The 23,335-nt window shown below is 36.2% G+C and overlaps 2 protein-coding genes and 2 long non-coding RNA genes across 5 annotated transcripts; 3 read left to right on the top strand and 1 right to left on the bottom strand.

The window, feature by feature from the left end:
* The first annotated feature begins 361 nt into the window (after positions 1-361).
* Positions 362-5,170, top strand: LOC144425914 (uncharacterized). Its single transcript, XR_013477726.1, has 2 exons — positions 362-513; positions 4,837-5,170. It is a non-coding gene; the product is annotated as an uncharacterized LOC144425914 (long non-coding RNA).
* Positions 5,171-6,213: 1,043 nt separating this feature from the next.
* On the top strand, positions 6,214-9,813 carry LOC120346612 (uncharacterized). Its single transcript, XM_078115700.1, has 4 exons — positions 6,214-7,048; positions 7,981-8,073; positions 8,458-8,626; positions 8,806-9,813. The coding sequence occupies exons 1-4, from the start codon at positions 7,006-7,008 to the stop codon at positions 9,221-9,223; spliced, it is 723 nt and encodes a 240-aa protein (XP_077971826.1). The 5' UTR covers positions 6,214-7,005; the 3' UTR covers positions 9,224-9,813.
* Positions 9,814-15,497: 5,684 nt separating this feature from the next.
* On the top strand, positions 15,498-18,299 carry LOC144425745 (uncharacterized). The gene is made up of 4 exons (XM_078115315.1): positions 15,498-15,817; positions 16,405-16,497; positions 16,898-17,066; positions 17,246-18,299. The coding sequence occupies exons 1-4, from the start codon at positions 15,775-15,777 to the stop codon at positions 17,976-17,978; spliced, it is 1,038 nt and encodes a 345-aa protein (XP_077971441.1). The 5' UTR covers positions 15,498-15,774; the 3' UTR covers positions 17,979-18,299.
* A 1,825-nt stretch (positions 18,300-20,124) lies between these two features.
* Positions 20,125-22,398, bottom strand: LOC144425864 (uncharacterized). 2 transcript variants are annotated; one of them, XR_013477707.1, is made up of 4 exons: positions 22,005-22,398; positions 21,522-21,719; positions 21,157-21,232; positions 20,128-20,680 (listed from the first exon to the last, which is right to left on the bottom strand). It is a non-coding gene; the product is annotated as an uncharacterized LOC144425864 (long non-coding RNA). The 2 variants fall into 2 exon arrangements; XR_013477706.1 differs by lacking the exon at positions 22,005-22,398 and having other exon boundaries at positions 20,125-20,680; positions 21,522-21,984.
* Between the last annotated feature and the right edge of the window lie 937 nt (positions 22,399-23,335).

Below are 23,335 nucleotides of genomic sequence, written 5' to 3'. Positions count from 1 at the left end.
CTTTACATACAGAATGTCTTGAATTTTAGAAAGTATGTAAAATATGCACTTCATTAAAAACATGCATTTACCCAAAGTTTGCTTACTGTTCAAGTATTACATATACGATGGTATATGAATATAATATCATTTGTGATAAAAACAATCAGTTGGGAATTATTTTTAATTTGTATTTAAATTTTAGTCAGATAAGGATACGCTTTGTTTCCGTTTCCATAGTAACCCAATGTTTCCCGTGGCTTGCTCGCAAAAATCCCAGAAATAAATGTTGCCACAGGAAGAACATTCTTGTTGTGCGACGTGGGTTTGAGTCATGCAATCTTGTATTTAAATAAGGTTCCTTGAGCGCGCTATCTAAGAATTGAGATTTACGTTTAATTATTAATATTTGTGTTTATTTCTCGAAGGAAGTTTGTTATATAAATGTCGCTTGGAGGGACGGAAATCAAACAAAACATGAACAGCGGTTTTATGTCTGGTGGAGGAGAATGCCTTCCGTCCTTACCTCAGCAGGTACGAGTGTTGTATTCACTTCATTATTCGAATTGAAGTTTCAAGGGTTAGATGATGGAAACGCTGCGACAAATTACAGTGTAAATTTGTAAAGCCAAATAAAAATTTTTTCAATTAAATCTTATTGGTAAAATAGTATATAGCATCAGTATATATTCAATAAATAAATAAGTATTAAAATTTGAACTTTTTCAGACAAATCAGTCAAAAAAGATGGCGTCGTTGCTGGTGCAGTGAATATAGCTTTATTGTATTTTCCACATAATTATATCTTTTAAAATGTGTTTAATTTGAAATGAAAGTAATAGACATCCGACGTGTTATACTGATTCACAAATTGATCTGCAGTAATAAGGAAATTGCTAGAGACTACGTACGTAAATATATATAATGTGAAATTAGTGACGATCTATTATGTTTGGTTTGACGTTCTAGAGCTGGGGTCACCAACCTTTTCGAAGCCGAGGGCTACTTTTTGGGTACAGATTAAGCTGCGGGCTACCAGTTCAATGTACACTTCTAAAAAAATCAGTTGCTCGATTAAGCTTCAATTATTGATATAATTACTGGTATTTAGTGAAGTATAGACACTAATAAACTTTAGGATTCTTCAGGAAATCAAACGATTATCACAACGTTGCAAATAAATTTCTATCAATTACACTTGTATTTCAAAACTGAGTGTTTTCAAATTGATTTTCAACATTCTGCACAAGTCTAAGATAAAATGGACTTAACAGTTGTACTATCGAATGTTGCAGAGTATTATACTCCGACGTGTAACTTGACACTGTAACTCTGAGCGAGTCTTGCAGATTTTCATCAGTGAGGCGTGTTCCATGTTTGTTCCTGGTGGAGTGAGTCGCGGCGCTATGGCCCATCGTGTTAAGCGTTAGGTTCGCAGGTTAGAATCCCATGCGGGGATTGTTTTGTGCAAAAGGATTGCTGGACTCCTCGCCGCCGTAGGGTGGTTCACGTAACCGCTGGTCGGTTAAGGCTTCCTTTGCCATCAAGTCCAGGCTTCCGGAAACAAATAACTAACTAATTCCATACCCGACATCAAATGGTAACCGGCGAGAAGCCGTGGTTTATCATATGGTTAAGCCGTCCTATCGGCTATCTTCTCTCCCGGGATAAATATGTAAATCTCCTATCCTGAATTTATGCCAAAAATGTTGATTTGAAAGGATAGGTTGAAACAAACGATGGTCTCGTAAAATAGGATTACTGTATGATTTGAATCGCGAGGTTTTTTATGTCCGTACTGTGCTGACCAGTGTGTAGTTAGCGCGGAAGATTACGCGACAAGATGTGAAATACCTCTCCGCTTTGCCGTCGCTAAAATCGCCCCACTAATGAGACACACGCAGGCTGTTTTCATGGTGGTATAAATATATCCACCTCCCATTCATCGTGAAAATGATGGATTTTTCTTTTTAATCAATATTTGTATTACTACTGCTCCGCTAACCAACGGACAAGAAAAAGCGCGGGTTCGTGGAAAGTGATCTCAGTGTGATGTCATAATTGGAAGAGTGTTAATTGACCCGTCACATTACTGAGGTCAAATAAAAATAAGGTTGATGGTTACAATAATTAATAAAGTGCCATTTCTAGTTCCCATATAAGTGTGATTTATACCAAAATAGCAGCACAAAATATAATTGATGTAGCTTACTTAAAAGAACCTTTATCAAGCTTAGTTTGGAACAGACCTTCGGGCGACTAATATGGTCTTCGCGGGCGACTTGGTGCCCGCGGGCAACGCGTTGGTGACCCCTGTTCTAGAGTCTAGACCAGTGATTCTCAAACTAGGGTTTGAGAGCCGCATGCGGCTCTCAACAATCTTCCCTGCGGCTCCCGTTAATGTTTTAAAAATTAATTATTTTCAAAGAAAATTTTTCATTGAAAACTAATCATTGACTCGAAATTAAAATGCTAAAGTCTATTAGTTAGTCGAATGGATTCCCCCGTGTTTATTTGCGTAGCGTTGACTAACCTACAAGATACAATAGTGACGCAACAGTGAGCGTTTTTGCGGACACTCGGACACTTTTCACTGGAAAGATTTCAGATATGGCTGTAATCATTGGCTTGCTTTCGTGGATTTTCAGTTTGTGTCGCATTTCCAGATCTTATGTATAAATCAAATAACTCAATGATTGTTTTAATTTCTAGAGCATTTTAATTTTGTTCCAGCAATCGAAAATAGTCCCGAAAAATCTGGCGATCATCTCAAGCAGCTACTGCACCTTGCATCCTCCACGATTACGACCCGTTTTGACAAACTTATTAGAAATCAAAGCCTAATTAAATCAAATCAAAAAATCGAAAATTTTTTCGAATTGAATAATTTGAATATTTTTTATACATAACAGGGATCCAGAACGTCGGAGGCCGATAGTCCATTTGGAAATTAATAGAAACATTGAATAGTCGGCAATAAAGCGTTTTTTAATGGTTAATTTTATCATAATGGCTGATTGTCATTGTCACCGCGATCGTTTTGGCGGCGATATCCTAAAGTTGGTATTCTATATTTCCGCCCTTTCTCGTTTTTGCAAGAATAAGCGGTCGCCAAATATCGAAATTCCATATTTCTAGTATACCCTTGCGTTCTCATCAGCGACAGCTGTTGAATACATTTAAGGACTGATTGCAAAACCTAATTAATTATATTCTGAGTTTTATCCTCTGCCTTGGATTCGATCTTCCTTATCACCGCTTGTAAATTAACCGTGCCTGTTTCAAGTGAACGGTAACCGAAATATTTATTATAATGATAATTGAGTTTCTCATGCTTTTCTATGGTGTTCGTGGTATTTTAGTATTAGATAGATGAACCTAGCAAATTTACGAATGAGTGAATCCTGAAAGTTGATTTAAAATAGCGATTAAATAAATTGTCAATAAAGGCATTTCTAGGCCTTTGTGCCTAATAGAGTGTCAGACTCTAATTATACCTAATTACTTCAAGTTTTAACGTTTTTTTTTTCAACAAAACAACACCCCGATGGTTATTATAGCTAAAATACTTACTCAGTAATGCTCAATTTTCTTTACGGAATTTGCAAATTCAGCACTTCACTTGATGATTTTGATTATATCATGCCTTATGGCTTAATTATTAACGCCTAAATGCATCAAAATTTAACAATTGTAATCATTTTTGATGATAATAGTCGCAACAATTTGTGAACGAGTCAGTGTGCATTGTTACAACAAATTCACGATTGATTTTACGTTCTACTCTTGGCTCAACGGCCATGCATGGTCGAGTAAAATGTTTACATATTCGAAAAATTACTTGGCGAAGGATGGAAGGGATCACTAAAGAGCTAATACAAAGTGCTTTAACGGGAGTAGGACATGCCATTTCTTATCTGGTTACAACTTAATGAATGTTTTCCATACAAGTAACTCATACCAGCTTTTGGAAAAACTTTTGGTCATTTTTTAAATCCATGTTATTTACATAACTAGAGTGTTTTAACGACCTAAAATCGCATTTTTTCACAATGAAACGCCGAAATGTCATTTTAACATTTAATTTTAAGCAACTTTATGTTCGGTAATGCAAGAAATGGCTAATGACATGTCACCAAGCATGCCGAGTTTAAATCTGGGAAATTTACTTTAAATACCTAATCTGGTTTGACGTTTCTAAATTTACGGAACGGTCGGTACGTTTTTTTTGCAAAACGATGAATTGAAAGGATACCATAAGTGCAAAAATAAGCATATAACACCATAACGCAAAGACAAATTTTTCTCATAGCGAGCGCCATTGGGAAATCTCGCACAATTCACGATTGAGTTGGAGACGCTCGAGTTTGGTGTCCAAGCAGAGCGGTGCAGGTCACGTGGTACCGGATATTCAAATAGCAAAATGCCATTCGAATATTTTATTATTCGAATATTTGGCCCAGCCCTAGTTGTTACGTGTGTTGTTGTTACGATGACTTGGTATTTTAATTACGCGCTTAAGGGTTGTTGCTATTTTACCTTGCGTTGTTTGTGTGCGGCTCTTCACACCTTTGAGGTTTGAAATGCGGCTCTGGGACTAAAAAAGTTTGAGAACCACTGGTCTAGACAGTGTTATCGGTTGTCGAATTTGAAGCATATCAATCAATTTTAGATCAAACAACATGCTCGATATTCCTTCAACACAAGAGCTCGTAGCGCGTGTATCATAAGTTATATTATATTTTAATACAATCATAAAATAACAAAATCATAATATAAATTGGTAAATGAAAAAATTAATAGATAAGATACATTTGGTAGATTTTATTTTAAACATAATATTAATATTTCATTCAGACATCACCTCCTGGTGGACCTATAACCGGATTCGTCGGCTTTGAAAAGGTATTGTCTTATTATGCGCATGGTACATTGCCTTTAAATACAGTAAACAATATAAAATTGATCAGAAGGACAACGTAAGCCAGGATTCGGATTTCAAGTTCGAAAGGAATTTTAGAGATTTTTCACATTGACAGCTGTATCAAACAATAGAAATATGTTGATTGCAAAACCTTTTTGTCTTTTTTGGTAAAATGTTGTTCCTTTATCAATTTCGTGTGTTTTAAAATAAATTGAAGCATGTTGAATTATTTTCGAAAAAATACTCGACCCAACATACTCGTTGAAAGGTAGTATTTTCATTGATATTCTGAGGTGTTTTATGCTAAAGGTTATCTTAGCACGCCATAGTGGCTGATTTACATCTTGTAAAAATATTTCCGGCTGTACCAGTGCTGATAAAAATCTTTCAGACTTAGTTCTGGCACCTGAGGCGAGCTAACTATGAGCAACGTCTGATGCAACACACTACTTCCATTTTTGAATTGATAAGTTGAGTGAATATATTTAATAGATAATCAATCGTACTAATTATTTTATTTCAATAACAATATTACCCGGGATTGGTATTCCAATTAGTTAAAATAGAAAACTGTAGTTATATATAAATAGGCTCGAATACTTTTAAAAGCTGTGAAAAGTTGTCAAGGAAATAGCGAAAATTTTTACGGATAAAATATAAATATTCAGAATATTTACTAATACTTCAAATTAGGTTTAAACATACGACATAAGAGAACTACAAAAGCAATCTTAGTTGGGACAGTTTTTCTTCTGACTTTTCGCCGACTCTGCAACTGTTGGTTAACTTAGTATCTTCGGACAATGGCTGAAGGGAGAACCATGTACATGCCCAAGAATTTCGAAAATTGAGGTTTTACAGACATGTAAAATTTTTCAACGGTTTTGCGTATTTTTGCTGACGGTCGAAATGACCATCAATTTTCTTTTCGAATTTCCATCAAAATCATACGTAGTGTGTGAAAGTACTTAGATAAATAATACGAAAGTGTTCACGAAGTGGACACAAACCCTTCAAGGGAGATCAAACAAACTACTGTTAGTTCAATTCCTTTGTGGGCAACATAATCTGACTTTCTACAGTCCATTTGTTATTCGCGTTATTTTTTTTATTTAATTTGGCGATTACCAATTCAGTTAGTGATCTATTTGAGGCAATCTGAAAATCTAAATCTAATATACCCGCAAAAACGACAAACATTATCTAACTCCCCGTATAGAAGAGAAGATGAAAGAAATAGAAATAATAAATTTCCACCGCGCAAAATTATTTTTTATAATTAGATTCTATTCTGTGTCAAAACTCAGGTTGCCGGGTTTACCCGAATCATGAGTCAAGCCATTTTTCGTTTCACATTCAGCAATCACACTTGTGGCCTATTTATTACGTATCCTGACATATCTTTTGTATAAGTTTTGCATCAAATATGGATAAAATTCTGAAGGAAAAAAAGAGAATTTTCGACGCAATAACTATCCACGTATAGTATTGTCTGTTTTTAAAGCTTCCCTATCTTATACCATTTTTGTCCGCTCGGCAATGTTGTAAACTTGCTGTCGGCACATCCGGACGTAGACGTCATCTAAACTTTTTGCAGCATGAAATAAAATTTTATGAAACTTTCCGCGTCAAGTCAAACCTTCCTCCGTTACGCATTTCCATGTGTTTTCTTGTTCAAAACGAAAATATGAAAAACCCTATACAGAATATTGAAATTTTACTTTGAGTGGAATATTTTATCTGATGCATCAAAAATTTAGCATGCGTAACTAGAATAAAAGATTCTGTTAGAAATATTGCGCCTATCAACTTGCGTTTTCTGTTGTTTATGGTTATAGTCCCAACTTTGAAAACTTGAGCATTAACCAATGTGATCAACTTCCTATTTGGACAACACATCTGCATTCCTTACTTGATCAGTCGGAAGTGATCTAGTTTAGTATTTACCCGATTGTGTTCAGCAGTCTCATAGACCATCTTGGGATGCGGAATGTATTTAGTAATAAATGTAAAACGTAGCTGGACGAGTTGAAGCTAAATTCATTCTTTGAAAAATCTAGAATTTTGTTCACACAATTTTGTGCTTGAAATAAGTAAGAACAATGGAGTTCATTAAAGTAATTGGAGTTGTCTGTCTAATCGGAGGTGAGTTGCTGTATCCTTTTACTGACTTTTGTTTTATGGCTTGTGAAGACTACATGATTTGGTTTTGAATTATACGTTTTTCAATATTCAAGTTCATTCCGGTTAATTTGTAACTCGAGTCACTATAGTGCATAAATCGATTTATATGAAAGTGATTCAACTCATTTCCAAATGACGGATAGAACTCGATGTGACTAAATCCTGGAATCTACTGAAAATAAATTTTACTCAATTTACCCACGTATCTGTAGGTGTTTGGTTTTACCCATTAAGGTTATAAGTGTGGGGTTGTAGAGTAGAAGAATTTCTACTAATCAAGTTCGTCCAGAGTTACGAAATATTAAATTTGAGACTCGTACTCATCGACTTTGTCATCTACCATGTAAATTGAACTGTTTCGTGTATAACGTATCTACTGATATCCTTGTTAGAAGAAAAACATCAATAAATATTTTTGCATTATGGTGGTTGCTTGGAACTCTTCTGCCAATACTCTGTTTAAATATAAGTTTGGAGACTCGTTTTGTGTTGAAACAAGAGAGCGATGCTCGAATATGTGGACAACATCTAGTTTACCGTACCTAACGTGTGCTACCGGTATCGAATAACCACTTCCGCGTCAAATGATTTTGCAAAATTAAAACGGAAGACAGCCGTCACGCTTGGCGGGTTAAAAACCCCGTCCCCATGAATAAAAAATAATACAGCGAAATTTTTGATGTACTATTAGATTTCATAGGAAATTTAGGAATAAATGAAAGTAATAGCCCTCAAGCAACAACAACAATCTATAATCTGAAAATTTCAAAGCAATTGGTCCAGTAATTAAGGAGGCTAACAAGAAGAAGAATGACAAAATAATAACAAAACGATCCATAGGTTTACTTTGTGTCCAATAAAAAAAAATAATAGGTCGATATACGTTTATTTAGTTGCCAGGTGTGCAGACCCATGGAATAAAATTGGGTCAAGGATTTTGGACTTGGGTTACGACGTCGGTAAGGCATTATTTGGGATCAAGCTAGGTAAGATTTTTTTGGTATTTTCTAGTTGAATTTCAATTTTATTCAAATAAGATGAAAGAAGAAAAAACAGGTAACCCGAACTACGCTTACGAAGTCAGATCCTTCATGAAAATACTTGGCCGACTCGATTTGTTCGATATGCGTAGATTTGGATTGAAGAGTTTCGCAATTTGACCGATTTGTGTCGATTAAAATTATTGGATTTATTCAAGAGTCGTGGCACACAAAAGAAATCTGGAAAATACAAGGGTAGCAGCATTGGCGATAAAAGTAAATCTCGATGACATAGCACGATGTGATAGTTTGAAACTATAGCTGGTGTGACTCGTATCTCCAACAAAAGCACTGAACAAGATTAAATATTTACTACTTTTGTCTTCGCAGAAAACAACAAGCCGACTTCTCGTCCCGAAAAGAGGCGTGAAATTTCAACTACCATACAACCGAATTCAGAACCAGTCTCCATTCAATTGATCCTGATAATTGTCGGTTCCGTTGGAGCATTTGTGGTTATAGCGGTTATGATAGGAGTGTGTATTTATAGTAAAATGGGGTAGGCTACGTCATATATATTACAAAATGCAATGTATCCCAGGTTTGGTTGTGAGTATGAGGCTCCAACCCGATAATTTAATCTACAACGCCAACATAAATTAGCCCAACGAGTTTAGCCTAAGCTGACAGCACCCAACGCACTTTTCTTTTTTAAATCACCGTTCGATTTTTTCTCAGAAAACCAAGACAGCATGAATTTAGAGAAAGTTTCTCTATGCGTTTTTACAACAAGAGTATTACACCGCGAACACTACATGTAACTTCTTCAATGCATTTTGATACGGCCGACCTTTCACACATCCCACTACCCAAGGATTCATACCAGTATCTATCGTCCATACAACACCCACACAGTAGACATCATATGGTTAACATACCAGACGAGTTTACGACTACGAGTGTTGCCGCCGCAGAACCGAGTTACATATACCCAGAAACACTGCCTTCTCCAAGAATGAACTTAGATTCTGAACAATATCTGCCACCGATAATACGTTCAGGTCTGGCATCATCCCATAAAACAGTGAATATGAATGGCGGGCACGGTATGAGCTCACCTATGTTGCCTCCCATGTATGATGACATCGGAGAATAAGGTCCTAAACCAACAGTGAGGCAAAAAGATAACGACCTCGTAGGTTCTGATGAGTATTGGGACCTAACTTCCAACCAAATGACGATAACGCATAGTGGAAACAATTCCGAACCCCCTATCCCGCCTGAGTATGATGACATAGGCGAAGTAACCTACGACTCTACATCAAATCTAAAAGCGAATGTGCTTGTCGCCTCTATCTCGCCTGAGTATGATGACATAGGCGGAGTAACCTACGATTCTACATCAAAGCTAAAAGCGAATGTGCTTGTCGCCTCTATCTCGCCTGAGTATGATGACATAGGCGGAGTAACCTACGACTCTACATCAAAGCTAAAAGCGAATGTGCTTGTCGCCTCTATCTCGCCTGAGTATGGTGACATAGGCGGAGTAACCTACGACTCTACATCAAAGCTAAAAGCGAATGTTCTTATCGGCTCCAACTCCAATGCGAAAACGCATAGTGGAAACAACTCCGAACCCCCCATCCCGCCTGAGTATGATGACATAGGCAAAGGAAGTAACTTACGCCTCTACATCAAAGCCAATAGCAAATAACTTGTCGGCTCCAACTCCAATGATGGCGATGACTGACGAATCGCTGGGGTTTGTTGTCAAATAGCAAATATGAGAAACGAAAAGTAATGTGTGTTTTTCATCATGTGAGATAGATATTTATATATTTCATGGAGAGAGAACTTTGTCTCGCATGCAGTACCTAAGTCTCAGTTCAATAATTATGAACGGTAATAAAGCGCGTCAACTATTTAGAAAGACAAACAGTTCGATAAAGAAATTTGCAGCAATTTGCGATGTACAAATCTCATTAACATTGGTTGAAGCATTATGTTATTTTGTATGATATGTGTGTTAATGCGTGTGAAGTGTATAGAAATATATAATAAAATCGTATGGTGAGATTCGGAGGATTTTCTTTGTGGAACAAACTGTCCTATAAGCATTACGAAATGTCTAACATTAGCTAACTTGTCGGACTCTCGAGATTTAACAAATCCCAACGAATGTTGAGTAGAATATTTGGTATTTATTATTTGTCAGGTACAATCTCAAATCATTATCATTCTTTGATTTGCTGACCCCTTTTCTACCAAATAAGATGTTAAAAACAAAAGAATTAACAGTTATACTTCGTCAAAAATGCCAGATAACTTGCACTATATTTTCAGTAAATTACATTTCCATATTCCAAATCGGAAATGGAAATTCCGATCAAAACAGTCCTCGCTCGCGATTAGGACTTTCGTTAAAATTGCCGATTTTTTCAGCGATGATGATTTGTTTGATGCGCAGAATAGTCAGTCCATGGCCGATACGAGTATTAACAAGAATTTGTCATACTAATTTAAATATTCTCAACGTAACTCGCCATTGCGCCTACTTACAATAAAATAAAAATATTATTGCTCTGAAATACTGCAATCTGCGTTTATAAAAATATATGGTATACTGCCCGATTATAATTAGAATTGATTCGCATTTTTCCGATCTTGGAAATTTGTTAAATTTGATCCGCCCACGGTTATTTTCAAAAATACGCCGTTAGCAAAATCCCAAGGTCGACAATAAAATTTTACATTATTGCATTATCATCACAATAAGGAAAGAGGTCGTTTTCGGATCCGGCGGTAGTTTAATAATGGATAATGGAATGAATCAACTTCAGGTGACTATGGTATAGTTTACGATCAAAAATTCCGAAATTTTGCGATTTAACAACGTGTAAAATACAGTTTATATCTGTCGCGGCATTCGAGAATCAAAATTTATGGTTTTCCAGTTATATTATGACACCGCTTTTAATTCTTAATATTCACTTCCTCAATTTTCAGTGGAAATTGGATTTGCGTATTCAATCCTGAGGTTGTATCATACTTCACGCACAGTTCCGGGCGTTGAAAAAACTCTTTATCGACGTCCTCTGGCACATGTGCAGGGGAATACTTGTGAGATAGGGAGAATTTACGAAAATATGGGTTACCGATATAATCCCGATGTTCATGGCCTAAATATCCACGTCATACCGAAGAAAACATTCGGCGATTTTCACCATATTTGACTATTCGAGAATAAGCAATCGCCCCACTGTCACCCCTTCGCATTTTTCGCCCCCTACTTTATCTCTTTCGCCCACTTTGAGAATCGCTGGAGTAGCACATGTAAGTAAGACTTGAAACAGGAGTGACGGTGATTTCATTGTCTGATGGTATCTGGTTTGACAATCGATAATTTTACCACTCAGCAAGACACAGGGTTTCCTGAAGCCGAAAACGTCACTCCGTGTTAAAAAGCTGCACGAAGCCAAGCACATACCATGTCCCAGTCCTATTTCTCCCAAATTTGATCCAATTGTGTGTGGTGTTGGACGCTTGAGACAAATGATACAAGTGGAACAAAGTAAAACACGTGGCACTAGCAATTCAAAAATGATACGAGTGGAACGTTAGGAACATGTGGTAATACGAATGTACGAGTACGAGTGTATAAAGCGCTTTCAATAGTTGCAGTCTTCGTGGAAGAGAATTTTACAAACCAAGCATTGAGTTTCTCAAAGATGAGAGATTTTTGACTTTCTGCTTACAAATCTAATTCAATGCTGTATTCAAGGCCATCAAAATAATGTCATTTGCATCTTCGTGGTTTTTGCAATAGGGTATTCTGCATTATGGAAGTTACACATCGCAAAAAATAGGAAAGACATATTGGAATTGACAACATAATTTCAATCTTATTTACTCTCAACAGTGGGCAAATTCATCGCAATAAATCCAAATTAAATTGTTTGAATACTTTGTTCCGTTATCAGTTATTATTATATCAGTATCAGTATATTATTTTTAGTGCGTCACAGACTGAAAAAATTTAGAATCTTTCTTTAGTTGGTTTTCATAAAATCCTATTATCGATACACTCCGCCTATTGGGAATCTTTATAAAACTTCACCTTTTGCGCATCATGTCGCTATACGAATATTGTATGCAAGCAAATACCATCCATCTGCTGTATCGCTTGTTTGAATTTATTGGTAATTCAATTATATAAGTCATAAATATTGATTTACAGGGAGTTTTACAAAGAACTTTTTTAAAATATTTTTGCCGGCCGCGAGTCAGTCTCAATAAAATACTTATTTTCTAGTTTCAACAGAAAGGGTAATCTGAAGCATCACACATAATGAATCCAGTCAGTTCAATGGAAAGGCTCTTGCGTCGAGTATTCAACGTTGAAAAATTGCTATCAAATGATATACTGTTCAAATATTTTATTTTTCTTTGAAGTGGACTCATATATAACAATAGTGAGGAGTCAAACAATCTCTCACATATATATATTATCTATACGTGATCTGTTTTCATCCGCAGGTATGTCTTCAGTGGTCAAATGCGTAATAGACATAACAATAGTAAGGAGCCCGGCAACCTTTCACATAAATTATCTACCGTACCTAAGCTGCGTACACTCGCAAGTATGTCTTCAGATTTCTCAATATAATGCGTCAAACAGCCAAACAACTGTCCAGATCAGACATCCTTCCCGCACAATGATGCCCGGAATTCGTAAATAGTGTTCTTGATTTTTAAAATAAGTAAACTCGCGATATTTTGATCAATTTTGGGTTTTATCCGACTGCGACCCGCGAGACATTCCCAAAAGCTATGGCAACCCGTCAACCTCGCAACAACACAACACTTTGATATAGATCATGTCGTGTTTTAATTACCGCATTTCGATGCTAACGTTGTCAAATTTTATTAAACATCTCACGGAGCCCCAAAGAATCCACCGAAGATTTCGTGCGACCCGCAAAGCATTCATGCGATTCAGTGTATATTTGGTGTGAAGTCAAAAACCTTCAGGGAATGTACAGAGAAAATGGAAGCGCCAGTATTTTGACACACAATTAATTAAATTAAATTTATTTTAAAACTTTTATATATAAACTTGTTGTTGTTCGTTTGCGATAGCAAATAGGTTCGTCACCCCTGTGTTGGATGTTGTATTTATCTAAATAGTGTTTTATCAATTATATATCCGTTCGTATATTCATCGTTAACACCTAGGATATAAAACGCGATGCCTTGGCTCAATTTCGTTGTACATGTATCATGTCCATGTGTACTTCAAAGTTTTATGATTTGAACCATGAAATTTGGAACAAAAATGTCATTGAAATTCATTTGCACTCGTCGCCGTGATTATGATTTGATAATGAGGCGCAGTAATTGGAAATTTCTAATATCGTATGATGATCACTGTGGGATTTACAAACGCTTTCAGAAAAGGAAATGAGTACACTTACTGTGCGTTTTGTTTTCAGTTGTCATTTGATTCTAAGCAGGTATTGTCTGGACTTGAATGAACACGGGACACGTGATATAAATGAAAAAACTACGATCGATGGTGCAATGGTAAACGATATTTTGAAATGTGATGTGACAGAAATATTGCAACTCCCATTTTTCTTCAAAAATGCCACCTTCTTCATGTACTTTGCGCTTCATTTAATTCCTGAGGTGTTTCACATGTATTCTTTTGCTAGCTTTGAGGTGTATCCATATCTGGTCCAAATTGAAAACAAGAAATTTTAATTTTCCAAAATACTTTCAGTAAATTGTCGTTTTTTGTGTGAATAATCAATTTTACTTCTTCGAAAGATGTAAAAAAATGTATTACATTTAGATAAAATAAAATTACAAAATAACACAATTATTGTCAAGTGTTCGCGGGCCGCATTGGAAGTTCTCTGGGGTCGCATGCAACCCGTGGGCCGCAAGTTTGACACCTCTGTTCTAATTGGTATTTTTTTCTTCTTGTTGGTATTAAAAAATCACTTACTAACTGTACTGAACCAATGCTTTGAAACTTTTGGTGGTTAAAGATTGTGGTTTTCGTTAGAAGGATATTACTTATATTTTTTTCAAAAATTCCGGCTTTTGTGAGATCCGGTTTTGTGTGCGGTTAAGTCACAATATTGAAAATTGTGTTCCTTGTGGCGGTTCCGCTTTCGCGTAAGTTCAAACCTTCAAGAGAATTTAAATAAACTACTAATGACAAATCGCTGTTCCATTTCAACCCAGAAATTTAACCCACAAAGTGATACGAAATATATGAATACATTAGCAGCGAGGTGGAATCGTGGATTGAACTCAGTTCTGAACTTTAAGGCAATGATAACGATGATTCAAAGTTCTACAGTCTACATCTACATAACAGGTGACAGTCACTGCGGAAGTACTTCAATTAAATCTTGTTGGGAATCGCGCATTAAATATTTGTGACAAAAAATTTCATCATATTTTTAATAGATCTGTAGAAAAGTGTAAATTCGAGTTTGACGCCGCTTCACAAAAATACTGATTGCTTGCATAATTGCCACAGAATGCGCACTTTTTTAATGACGTTCAATAACCAATCTTGAGTTGCTGCCATGGAATCATGGTTAATTCGTGGGCAACATATTCTGACCTCTTACTTCCCATTTGTTATTCGCATTTTAAACTCAATTTTTTTTATGTGTCACCAATTCAATTAGAGATCGATTCGAGGCAATCTGGAATCCAAATCTAATATAGCCTATTAGCGAATCTCCACCCCCTGCAGAACGAAAGGTGAATAAGTAGTTATAAAAGTGTTGCCCAATAACCAACTTTGTTTTTTTACACCGTATATGTATTTTCAAATTATTTATGAATGTATTCTATTCTGTATTGCAACGTTATACGGCTGAACCTATAACACTTGAGGATTCAATGTCCATTCAGACGAAACAGTTTGTGCAAAACATTGCTTGTGCTGTGAAACTCAGATTGCCGGGTTTACCCGAATCATGAGTCAGGCAATTTTTTGTACTACAAGCAGCAATCACACTTGTGGCCTGATTATTCACACAATATGTAACCGATTAGTGTTGTCTACTTTTAAAGTTTCGCGATATTATACACATTTTGTCCGCTCAGGAAAGTTATAAACTTGCTGTCAGCGCATCCGGATTGAGACGAGAGCTAAAATTTTTGCAGCATCAGATACAATTTTCCAGTAGACTATTGAACTTTCCGCGTCAAGTCAAACCATCCTCCGTTTTGTATTTCCGTTTGTTTTCCTGATCAGAACGAAAACACTCCATACAAAATATTGGAATTTTACCTTCGGTGGAATATTTTATCTGATGCATCAAAAATTCAGCATGCGTAACTAGAATGAAAGATTCTGTTAAAAATATTGCGCCTATCAATTTGCGTTTTCTGTTGTTTAATGTTATAGTCTTTACTTTTATGAAAATTTGAGCATTCACCAATGTGATCAACTTCTTATTTGGACAACACATCTGTGTTCCTTACTTGATCAGACGGAAGTTATATAGTTCAGTATTTACCCAATTGTGTTCAGCAGTCTCCTAGCTAGACCATCAGGGGATGCGGAATGTATTTAGTATTAAATGTAAAACGTAGTTGGACGAGTTGAAGCTAAATTTATTCTTCAAAAAATTTAGATAATTGACACAAAAAATTCTGTGCTTTAAATAAGTAACAACAATGAAGATCATTAAAGTAATTGGAGTTGTCTGTCTAATCGGAGGTGAGTTGATGTATCCTTTTACTGACTTTTGTTTTATGGCTTGTGAAGATTACATGATTTGGTTTTGAATTATACGTTTTTCAATATTCAAGTTCATTCCGGTTAATTTGTAACTCGATTCACTATAGTGCACGAATCGATTTATATAAAAGTGATTCAACTCATTTCCAAATAACGGATAGAACTCGATGTGACTAAACCCTGGAATCTACGGAAAATAAATTTTACTCAATTTACCTACGTATCTCTAGGTGCTTGAAACTCTTCTGCCAATACTCTGTTTAAATATAAGTTTGGAGACATCTAGTTTACCGTACCTACCGTGAGCTACCGGTATCGAATAACCACTTCCGCGTCAAATGATTTTGCAAAATTAAAACGGAAGACAGCCGTCACGCTTGGCGGGTTAAAAACCCCGTAATAGCCCTCAAGCAACAACAACGATCTTCATTCTGAAAATTTCAAAGCAATTGGTCCAGTAGTTAAGGAGGCCAACAAGAAGAAGAATGACAATATAATAACAAAACGATCCATAGGTCTACTTTGTGTCCAATAAAAAAATAATAGGTCGATGTACGATTATTTAGTTGCCAGGTGTGCAGACCCAGGGATTGAATTTTTGTCAAGGACTTTAGACTGGGGTTACGACGTTGGTAAGACAATACTTGGGATCAAGCCAGGTAAGATTTTTCTGGTATTCTCTAGTTGAAATTCAATTTTATTCAAAGAAGATGAAAGAAGAAAAAACAGTTAGTTCATCCGAACTACGCTTACGAGGTTAGATCCTTTATGAAAATACTTGGCCGACTCGATTTGTTCGATATGCGTAGATTTGGATTGAAGAGTTTCGCAATTTGACCGATTTGTGCCTATTAAAATTATTGGATTTATTCAAGAGTCGTGGCACACAATTTTTTTACTAAAAGAAATCTGGAAAATACAAGGGTAGCAGCATTGGCGATAAAAGTAAATCTCGATGACATAGCACGATGTGATAGTTTGAAACTATTGCTGGTGTGACTCGTATCTCCAACGAAATCACTGAACAAGATTAAATATTTAATACTTTTGTCTTCGCAGAAAACAACAAGCCGACTACTCGTCCCGAAAAGGGGCGTGAAATTTCAACTACCATACAACCGAATTCCGAACCAGTCTCCATCCAATTGATCCTGATAATTGTCGGTTCCGTTGGGGCATTTGTGGTTATATCGGTTGTGATAGGAGTGTGTATTTATAGTAAAATGAGGTAGGCTACGTCATGTATATTACCAAATTCAATGTATCCCAGGTTTGGTTGTGAGTATGAGGCTCTAATCCGATAATTCAATCTACAACGCCAACATAAATTAGCCCAACGAGTTTAGCCTTAGCTGACAGCACCCAACGCACTTTTCTTTTTTAAATCACCGTTCGATTTTTTCTCAGAAAACCAAGACAGCATGAATTTAGAGAAAGTTTCCCTATGCGTTTTCACAACAGGAGTAATACACCGCGAACACTGGATGTTCCTTCTTCAATGCATTTTGATACGGCCGACCTTTCACACATCCCACTACCCAAGGATTCATACCAGTATCTATCGCCCATACCACACCCACACAGTAGACATCATATGGTTAACATACCAGCCGAGTTTACGACTACGAGTGTTGCCACCGCAGAACCGAGTTACATATACCCAGAAACACTGCCTTCTCCAAGAATGAACTTAGATTCTGAACAATATCTGGCACCGATAATACGTTCAGGTCTGGCATCATCCCATAAAACAGTGAATATGAATGGCGGGCACGGTATGAGCTCGCCTATGTTGCCTCCAATGTATGATGACATCAGAGAACAAGGTCCTAAATCAACACTGAGGCAAAAAGATAACGAACTCGTAGGTTCTGATGAGTATTGGGACCTAACTTCCAACCAAATGACGATAACGCATTGTGGAAACAATTCCGAACCCCCTATCCCGCCTGAGTATGATGACATAGGCGAAGTAACCTACGACTCTACATCAAAGCTAAAAGCGAATGTTCTTGTCGGCTCCAACTCCAATGCGAAAACGCATAGTGGAAACAATTCCGAACCCCCTATCCCGTCTGAGTATGATGACATAGGCGAAGGAAGTAACTTACGCCTCTACATCAAAGCCAATAGCGAATAACTTGTCGGCTCCAACTCCAATAATGACGATGACTGACGAATCGCTGGGGCTTGTTGTCAAATAGCATATTTGAGAAACGAAGAGTAATGTGTGTTTTTCATCATGTGAGATAGATATTTATATATTTCATGGAGAGAGAACTTTGTCTCGCATGCAGTACCTAACTCTCAGTTCAATAATTATGAACGGTAATAAAGCGCGTCAAGTATTTAGAAGGACAAACAGTTCGATAAAGAAATTTGCAACAATTTGCGATGTACAAATCTCATTAACATTGGTTAAAGAATTATGTTATTTTGTATGATATGTGTGTTAATGCGTGTGAAGTGTATAGAAATATATAATAAAATCGTATGGTGAGATTCGGAGGATTTTCTTTGTGGAACAAACTGTCCTATAAGCATTACGAAATGTCTAACATTAGCTAACTTGTCGGACTCTCGAGATTTAACAAATCCCAACGCATGTTGAGTAGAATATTTGATATTTAATATTTGAAGAAATTTAGTCAGGTACAATCTCAAATCATTATCATTCTTTGATTTGATGACCCCGTTTCTACCAAATAAGATGTTAAAAACAAAAGAATTAACAGTTATACTTCGTCAAAAATGCCAGATAACTTGCACTATATTTTCAGTAAATTATATTCCATATTCAAAATCGGAAATGGAAATTCCGATCAAAACAGTTCTCGCTCGCGATTAGGACTTTCGTTAAAATTGCCGATTTTTTCAGCGATGATGATTTGTTTGTTGCGCAGAATAGTCAGTCCATGGCCGATACGAGTATTGACAAGAATTTGTCATACTAATTTAATTATTTCCAACGTAACTCGCCGTTGCGCCTACTTACAACAAAATAAAAATATTATTGCTCTGAAATACTGCAATCTGCGTTTATAAAAATATATATTATACTGCCCGATTATAATTAAAATTGATTCGCATTTTTCTGAGCTTGGTAATTTGTTAAATTTGATTAACAACGTCTAAAATACAGTTTTTATCTGTCGCGGCACTCGCAAATCAAAATTTATGGTTTTCTGTTTCAAATATACACACATCGCTGGAGTAGCACATGTAAGTAAGACTTGAAACAGGAGTGACGGTGATTTCATTGTCTGATGGTATCTGGTTTGACAATCGATAATTTTACCACTCAGCAAGACACAGGGTGGAGATCAAAAACCTCACTTAACTTAAACCTGGATTAAGACTAATCTCGGATTAGTTAAACTCGGTTTAACTTCGAAAGTTAAACGGAGATCAAAAACCCAGTTTAGCGGTTACTTAACTAATCCTGGTTTAAGTCCGACGCCACGAGGCATTTCATCAAAACGTCGTGGCATGTTGCTCTTTGACCTCGTATTCCCATGGCGATGACAACGCGAACCCGATTTTGTTGTAATTTGCTGTCTTTGCAAAGTCGGTTTTTGATGTATTTCGTTGATTTTGCCAAAGCAAAACAAGCTGGGCGGCAGACCTACGAAGAGCTGACGCGCATTACCCGAAATGTCAAAATAATAACAATTTATCATAAATCCAACCTTTTTGGTCGAAGGGACACGTGATTCAAAAATAATTGCGCGGGCCACTTGACATGGTAGTTATGATCTAGTTTTGCTACACTACTACAGGTTAAAAATAAAAAAAATACCCTCACATCAAACTTTCCCAATTATTAGAACAATAAAACTTGTTTTCCAACCATTGACGGGCGCCATCAGTGGTTATTCCCAAAAGTTTAGCCAAAGACAAGATGCTTGATCATTTTTATCACAGCTCTAGTCGTACCCCTAACAGGGGCAATGGCTGCAGTCTCCACGGTGATTTTATACCATCATTAACTACCCGCAAGAAGATAGCAAGTCACTAACTGAGCAGTAAACTTAATGTCAGCGCATCGTCAAGCGCCAAGGAATACGATAAAAACATTTTCCGCTTCTGCATTTAAAATTCCCGCATTAGAATTCCCAAGCTCTTCAACACGATGAGTTATGGTCTGTCTTGACAGGCTATTTTTGCAAACACCTAGAAATGCTTCTACATATTGCTCGCGGGCCACGAGTTGGACGACCCTGGTCTACAACACCAACTGAATCTAATATTTTACTCCTAAAACCTCAGCGTAACAACAAACAGACTTAAATTACAGAACCCACATCCTACTTAGAGTGAAAACAGACGAAATGAACACACTTCAGCTGATAACCTATCCCTGGCAAGTTCTGGGCCACAGGCTTCTACATATTTAACATTTTATTATTTTGAAAATTTGTATTGCAAAAATAACTAATATTCATTTGTTCAAATGACTGCTAAAATGTACTGACATTCAAGAAATGGAAAAGCATAGAATCAATTCGGAAGAGGTGCTAAATTTTATCCTGGATCTACAGCTTTGAGACAGGAATGTGTCAACGTAATGCACACAGACACAGGTGCAATCATAGTTGTTGCTTTCGTTGCTATTTGAAGGTTTTATTTATTTCTTCTGCGGAAGACTCGCCAAGTGACGAAAAATTGACATAACTATGTTTCCTCTAAATGTTTTAGAATTATTGCAAGAATTATTTGTTTGTTAAGCTTAAGTTAACCGGGTTCCACATATTTGCTGGACACAGAGGCGTAGAATAAAGCACTGCTGCAACCTTGACTTTTACTATAATTCTATCCATAACAGTTGTTTGTCTTCATGACCTGAACAATAAAAATAAAAATACAGGGTTAAAGATAGTATATTGATGAAGTGCGCTAGATATTAAAGAAGCAAATTTGACCTAGGCAATGACTAAAACCGAATGATTTGTATTCGAATTTGTACAGATTTTTTGTATTCTGAAATGATAGTTTTGAATTACGTAAAATCCAATGTATATTTAATTATATAATTTGGAAAAGTAAAACAGTAGAGTATTCTTAGTTTTCAGATATTAACTCTTTTGTCTTCGATTGTGATTGCATGTCGAACAACTTTGCTCTACTCTAAAATCATGTGATACTAGTTTTGCCTGCATGTAAAAAGAAATGACTAGAATAAAAGTATCCTCACACTATACGAATAATACAGAATATACACACAAATTAAAAATAATTTTCATTTAACAGCTGATACTACATAAATTTAGGACAGTTCACATACAAATAATATGGCATTTAAATAGTGACAAACTCACAAATTTGCTCTTCCAATAGAGCTGATGAAATTGATCATCATCATGGCACTCAGACAGTTTACTTGACTTGAAACAGCTGTAGAAATAAATGAAAAATCAGAAAACAATGTTACATTAAAGAAATAGTTATGATAGCATGAACCATTGCATTCATAATAATAAGTTATTGGCAATATATAGTTATCAATATACTCATTCCTGCATTTGGTGAAATTCATGGGCATGGTACTACAATATTCTAGTTTCATTTTATATAGCAAGAGTCAGAATCATTAATACCATAAATATCGTACATATGTGCATACAGCATACCAATAACATGCAATATGATTTTACATTGGTGTATATCAAAATATCCACCCAACCTGCTATCTATTCGCTTCTCGCCTATTTTTTTTATCCAACTTCGGGAACTTGCAGACTTGTGAATTAGCCGATGACAAGATACATACACCGGGGTACAGTGCAGTAGTGATACATGGATATCGTAGGTAAATCTCAGTTCAGCTCATACACAAAATATAACCAAGAGGAATATTTTGGGCACTGGTAGATCTAAATATCTGAAAATATATCATTTTTGTTAAAACATTTTGAAGTTTATATTACTGAATTAGGACTAGGAGTATCTGTTCGACGGTACCACTGCGCAACTGCTTACCAACGAAACTATACTAAAATACTGGGCCCTATGTCTGTTTATGACAAGAACCAATATAGCAATATACTACTGGTACAACTGTAGTCTACAATCTAAGCTAAAATAAAACTTCACAAAAACTGCTAAGAAAATCAAAAAAACGCAAATACAGAAATATATCAATACGCCAGGTACCGTATGTATTTACCTTACTAGCCCAATTCCCCGTTGTGAATACTTTTGTTCGGGCGTAGTACGGTAGGTACCGGTACAGCACAGGTACCACCGCAAATGCTACATATCGCAGCCTCGTGGTACAGGTATACAATTATTTATTCGTCGTGACGCTTGTACAGAGCTCCCTGCTACTCCATTTGTCGCCCCAGAATATAATATAGATTGTACGGTAAGCGATAACATCCAACACGACAAGCGCCGCAATCCAAATGCACTCGACAAACCGAGTTAAACCACCTCCAGACCAGGTTTAAAAAATCGCCGATTTTAAGTCGAGATTTACGTCACAGAAAGTTAAACCACCTTTTTGATCCGGACTTAAACCGCCGATCCAAAGTTAAACTCCGATTCGAGGTTAAACTACCTTTTTGATCCCCACCCACAGTGTTTCCTGCAGCCGAAAACGTCACTTCGTGTTAAAAAGCTGCACGAAGCCAAGCACATATCGTGTCCCAGTCCTATTTATCCCAAATTTGATCCAATTGTGTGTGGTGTTGGACGCATGAGACAAAGGATACAAGTGGAACAAAGTAAAACACGTGGCGCTAGCAATTCAAAAATGATACGAGTGAAACGTTAGGAACATGTGGTAATACGAATGTACGAGTACGAGTGTATAAAGCGAAGTATATGAATTTATTGGTAATTCAATTATATAAGACATAAATATTGATTTACAAGGAGTTTTACAAAGAACTTTTTTAAAATATTTTTGCCGGCCGCGAGTCAGTCTCATGAAAATACTTCATTTCTAGTTTCAACAGAAAGAGTAATCTGAAGCATCACACATAATGAATCCAGTCAGTTCAATGGAAAGACTCTTGCGTCGAGTATTCAACGTTGAAAAAGTGCTATTGAATGATATACTTTTCAAATGTTTCATTTTTCTCTGAAGTGGACTCATATATAACAATAGTGAGGAGTCAAACAATAAATATGGTGATCGTTGTCACGCAAAAAATTTAAAAAAAAAAATGAAAAAGCGAAAATAAAAAAATAGTTGTGAAAAAACATTAAAATAATTGAAAAAAAAAAGAAAAATTAAAAAAAAAAAAAAAAATTAAAAAAAAATTTGGGTAAAAGAAAATAAAAAGGTTGACAACGATGGTCCGCCTCGTGGCCCATCGTTGTCGCGCGTTTTTATTTTTAGAAAATTTGATGCTGCTTGGGACCAACGTTGTCAGGCTTAATCCTACACGCACAAATGTGTTTCCTGGGTCTCTAACTCACTACTGATTTTCATGAGCAATATCCGATAAATTCAAAACGAAAATGTTCTATAAATTCTCCATGCTACAAGTT

This window comes from Styela clava, chromosome 8 (assembly GCF_964204865.1).
Source record: "Styela clava chromosome 8, kaStyClav1.hap1.2, whole genome shotgun sequence".
NCBI lineage: Eukaryota > Metazoa > Chordata > Ascidiacea > Stolidobranchia > Styelidae > Styela > Styela clava.
The sequence above is the reverse complement of the archived record's forward strand: the minus strand, read 5'-3'. Positions and strand labels throughout refer to the sequence as shown.

Bases quoted from the DNA above. Each gene is read 5' to 3' on its own strand.
- LOC120346612 (XM_078115700.1), top strand. From the start codon at position 7,006: ATGGAGTTCATTAAAGTAATTGGAGTTGTCTGTCTAATCGGAG. The intron at 7,049-7,980 runs GTGAGTTGCTGT...ACGTTTATTTAG, and splicing joins AGTTGTCTGTCTAATCGGAG to TTGCCAGGTGTGCAGACCCA. The intron at 8,074-8,457 runs GTAAGATTTTTT...TTGTCTTCGCAG, and splicing joins ATTATTTGGGATCAAGCTAG to AAAACAACAAGCCGACTTCT.
- LOC144425745 (XM_078115315.1), top strand. From the start codon at position 15,775: ATGAAGATCATTAAAGTAATTGGAGTTGTCTGTCTAATCGGAG. The intron at 15,818-16,404 runs GTGAGTTGATGT...ACGATTATTTAG, and splicing joins AGTTGTCTGTCTAATCGGAG to TTGCCAGGTGTGCAGACCCA. The intron at 17,067-17,245 runs GTAGGCTACGTC...ATTTTTTCTCAG, and splicing joins TGTATTTATAGTAAAATGAG to AAAACCAAGACAGCATGAAT.